At 34.7% G+C, this 5,001-nt stretch overlaps 1 protein-coding gene across 1 annotated transcript; it reads left to right on the top strand.

Moving 5' to 3' along the window:
* Positions 1-1,190: 1,190 nt before the first annotated feature.
* Positions 1,191-4,540, top strand: LOC132190400 (plant intracellular Ras-group-related LRR protein 6-like). Its single transcript, XM_059605376.1, has 3 exons — positions 1,191-1,454; positions 1,603-1,772; positions 3,664-4,540. The coding sequence occupies exons 1-3, from the start codon at positions 1,269-1,271 to the stop codon at positions 4,349-4,351; spliced, it is 1,044 nt and encodes a 347-aa protein (XP_059461359.1). The 5' UTR covers positions 1,191-1,268; the 3' UTR covers positions 4,352-4,540.
* Positions 4,541-5,001: the final 461 nt, after the last annotated feature.

Here is a 5,001-nt window from a genome sequence, read left to right as displayed (position 1 = left end):
CAAACAACGCCAACTATATATATCAAGAGGGATTAAGGGCTCGAATATACCTTAAGAAAAAAAGCTATGATTACTAATATATATAAAGACAAATGGCTTGTTACCGGAGTTATGCCTATATATACCTCACTTCAAAATAAACCACATTTTCCCCGGTCAGCATATTAACCGAAATAACACATATTATCTTTGTTAGGACATTTAGAGGAATCCTACACCTCTGATTAAATACATACAACAAATCAAATAAAACAACATGTGAATCCTACCCGACTACTACTACCAATGAATACTCCTTATTGACTCCAACAACTAGACTAAATATACCCCAAAAGGATAAAAACAACAAAGCAAATTGCCACATTGCTCTTGCTACCACATGATATTGCTGCCATGGATATTCTGCTACAATATGCAAATACGAATTGTCACTCTTATTCATCACTTTCAATTTATATTATAATCAGATTATGGTTGACTTATATAGTCTTATATACATATCTTGAGAGTCAAACCTTTCGATCATAACTTTTTAGTTTTGTATTAGGTTCGTATTGAGTTTGCGGGTTGTGTCAAAAATCATTATTTATTATATCGCGTATCGAGACACAAATATAAAACTATATAGATTAACTATAAATTGACCCATTTAATTCAACGAGTCAAATTCTTCAATCATAATCTATAAATTCATTAAATTTATGTTGAGTTTACAAATCATATAAAAATTATCCGTCGTGTGAATGATCATATTACTTTTTTAAGGAAACTTGTACCATTGCAAAAGGCGTTTAGAAAACAAAATAAAGACAACTTTTGTCCCCTCTCCTCCTCATGAAATGAAAAAACAAGTACAAGTTGGATTTAGTCTTGCACAAAATAATAGCAAAGGGCGCATCGGGTGGCCGTGATTGGCGTGCAGCCTAGTGGGGCTTCTGCTTTCGACAGAAAAGGGAGGGTTGACTTGCTCAAGTGGGAAGCATGGCCACGCAACCAAATCCCTCTCCTATACGGCCCTTGTACCTCCTTTCCATTTCCCATTTCCCCAAACAGCAAACGTCACGTATACGTGGCAGGTACCCAAAGGACCTCAATCCGTACGTCTTCCCTGTCCTTTTACGCTCTCTCTCTTCATACATATAATTATTATTATGCTTTCTTTCTTTCTTCCTTCCCAAACACTTCTTTTCTCTCCCTCTCTCTCTCTCTCTCTTTTGAGTGTTATTTTCTCGGAAAAAGAGAGAAATTCTTGGTGGGTATATGTGAGAATGATGTACGAGCATGATGATGAGCAGCAGGATATGAGGAAGAGGATGGATAGACAGAAATCCATCGAGGAAGAAGATAGATTGGAAATTGTTGATTTGAGTGGCATGAGCTTGGATTCTCTCCCTAACCCTTCTCTTAATTTAGGAACTATTTGCAAGTTGGACCTCTCCAGAAACAATCTCCAGGTATTTAAATTTTCAGCTCCCTTTTTTCAACAACAAACTGGCGTTACCGGTTTCTGTAACGTCAGCGTTGCGGGATAATTGTAAGGTAAAAATGAAATATTATTGTTTGCAATTTCTTGTTCTGAAACGTTTGTCTATGTTTTGGAAGAACATAGCGGAGTCGTTGACTGCTCGATTGCTTAATCTGGTGGTGTTGGACATGCACTCAAATCAGCTTAAATCGCTCCCAAACTCGATCGGCTGCCTTTCTAAGCTCAAGGTTTTGAATGTCTCCGGCAACCTTATTGAATCCCTCCCTAAAACTATTGAGAACTGCAGGTTTGTCCTCTTCCTATATATTATCAACTTCTTGAAAAGAGACACCACATGTTTTCCCTTTTCTTCGAATTACAGGATAAGGATTAAAGGCTTTAAAGCCGACATGAATTTTAAATTCAGTTTTTAAAAGTAACATGTGTCTTTAATATGATAAGTACATGTTTTTTTTAATACTCGTAAAAAAAAAAAAAAAAAAAAAAAAAGCCATGTTATTTTTAAAAACAGAGTTGAGTTAAGAAATTCTTTCAATTCAATTGCTTGAAAAATTTTGTCATTTTTGTCCTTTTGTAGCAGTGGGTTTTGATGGAAATTATTTTAAGCTTTTTTAAAATAAATAAATAAAGAGAAAGGAGAAGAAAAGAAGTTAATCACCAAACAGACTAATAAAAATCTCATTTTAAGAGCTTACTTGAGATTGTGGTCGTGAAATAGAGCTTTTAAGTTAAAAAGTGTTTTTTTTTTTAGTTTTGGTTAAAAATGCGTTTTGATCATTTTTAGGCTTTTTGAACCATTAAAAACGTTTTTAATTTTTTCACCAAACGATTACTTTTTTTAAAAAACGGACTTAAGCCCCTCAACCGCAATCCCAACCAGACCTTAAGTACACCGTCTTCTCTTAATAAATATCTGTTTAGAAAAAGTATATATGTATATCAAAAATCAAATGAAATTAGGATATATATTATATGGGTTTAAATATTTTACATATATATAATCGTAGGCCATTGCAAATCTGGTCAAATTAAAAGAGTTTACAGAAATAATTGCTGCAAATTAAGTTGTTGCCAAGGTTTTTCATGGATAAGGATTGAATATTAATTAAAATATAGCCTGACGACATTTTATACAAACAAAATGGTATGCAAGATATATATATATATATATTTCTGTTACCTTTTGCAATACCCCTTTGTAAAATTTTGCCTCATTGACTCTTTTCTTCTCTTCGACAAAGTAAGAGTTGATGAAAGTGATCCAACAACAAAGGTGATATATCTTGATGGTGTTTTAGTTTGTTTGAAAAAAATAAATAAATAAATAGTGGGTGCTTTTTTTAAAAAAAAAATTAAAAGAAAAGTAAAAGTGAAAGTAATTAAGTATTTTGTGTTTTGAATTGGTTATTAATATTTTTATTTTTTTGGGTGGAAAACAAAAGGCTTGGGCAAAAAAATTGCCAACCCGACTTTACTGTTCCTAAATATATTTTTATTTTTACGCTTATGTCGGGATAATAGCTCAAAACACATGAATAAGTTTGAATCCACCAAATGACCAACCACCTGTTGTTTAAATTTTTTAAATAATATAGCATCATGAACACCGTTATTTGTAATAAACTACATCTAAACGATAAAATGATTAATAGAAATTTACTAAGGACAAAAAAAAAAAAAAAAATTCTTGTTCAGATTATTAGTAGTAACAAAACTTGAGTATCCTGTCGATCAAAACTTAGCTACAAATGAATCTAATAAAGTGATATGTATCTCTTAGTAGATAAAAAACACATATTTTCTTAATAAAATTAATAAGAAAACATGTGTTTCTAACATGCTTTAGAAACACGTCACTTTATAAACTGATTTGTATGAATTGATTACAAGGTAGCTAATTTTAGCGAGGAACTTACCTGCCCACCTACTCAAATAGGTATAACAAATTGCTAAGAATATGGGTCCTTTCACAATCCTTGCCGTGTAAAAACAATAAATTATATCCACATTTTTAAAATAGATTTGATTTGATTTTGATTTGACGCAGGAAAAGAAAAAGATTAAACGGAAGTGTGATTTACTAGAAGTGCTATAGATCGTATTTTTATTTTTAATATGATGTTTAAAATTATTATTATTATTATTATATCAAAATTTAATAATAGTTCACCCACCAGATCCTTAGAAGAACTGAATGCGAACTTCAACAAGCTGAGCAGGTTGCCAGACACCATTGGCTTTGAGCTTACGAGCTTGAAGAAGCTCTCTGTAAACTCAAACAAGTTGGTATTTCTCCCAAGCTCCACCTCCCATCTGACCGCCCTGCGAGTGTTAGACGCCCGCCTTAACTGCCTTCGGTCACTCCCAGACGACCTTGAGAACCTCATCAATCTCGAAGTCCTCAACGTGAGCCAAAACTTCCAGTACTTCGAGACCCTACCATACTCCATAGGCCTGCTAATCAACCTCGTCGAATTGGATGTCAGCTACAACAAGATCAAAACCCTTCCGGACTCCATGGGATGCCTCAAGAAGCTCCAGAAGCTCATTGTGGAAGGGAATCCGCTCACTTCGCCTCCCATGGACGTGGTGGAGCAGGGATTGCATGCGGTGAAGGCGTACCTTAGCGAGAAGATGAATGCCGACCACAAGACCCCACAAAAGAAGAAATCATGGGTTGGGAAGTTGGTCAAGTATGCAACCTTTAACGGGAACTCACGACGCGGCACCGGCCGAGCTCGCGAGGAGCGCGAAGGGTTCATCATGCCGGAGTATCGGTCGATTGACGGCCTTGCTTCGCCGAGGTTTATGGGTATGTTTTCACCTCGCCGCCTCTTCTCTCCCCAAACTTACTTCAGTAGATGATGAGGTGCGAGCAAAACAATCCTTTGTATCACAAAACCTGTGAATTTAGTTTTACTGTACATGTTTTCTTTAGTGGTTTTGCATACTATTATAGACCTCTCCAAAGATGTCTTCTATGTGTATGGTTTTGTATCAGAAAGATTTGTGTGGTCTCTTGCCCTAAATCATCTACATCGTTGCTTTGCAATTAGAATGGATATCATGTTTTCTGTTAATAAATCTCAAAGTATTGGAGATAATTGATTTCACTTTATATGTACATTTTATAAATAGTGTCTTTTTGAGATAAGCTCTCAATTAATTTCTCTCCAACAAACTAGAATGGATAATAAAAAGAATCACTACGATAATTTTATTTATCTGTAACGGACCGTTAGTAACGTGTCAAGGCTGTTGACACGTTACTAACGGATAGTGACGTGTCAACAGTATTTAGCGGGTTAAAAAATTGGTTGTAACTACTAAGGATTTAGTAACGTGTCAGGATTTGACACGTTACCAAATGTATGGTAACATGTTGCATTTTAACATGTCACCTTGTATTGATGTGTTACATTTTAACACGTTACCATACATTTAGTAATGTGTGAAATTGACACGTCACAAAATGGTGACCTGTCAAAACTGACACGTTACATTTTTCTTTGAAA

Source organism: Corylus avellana, chromosome ca8 (genome assembly GCF_901000735.1).
Source record: "Corylus avellana chromosome ca8, CavTom2PMs-1.0".
NCBI lineage: Eukaryota > Viridiplantae > Streptophyta > Magnoliopsida > Fagales > Betulaceae > Corylus > Corylus avellana.
Note: the sequence above shows the minus strand (reverse complement) of the source record. Positions and strands in the feature narration are given on the sequence as shown.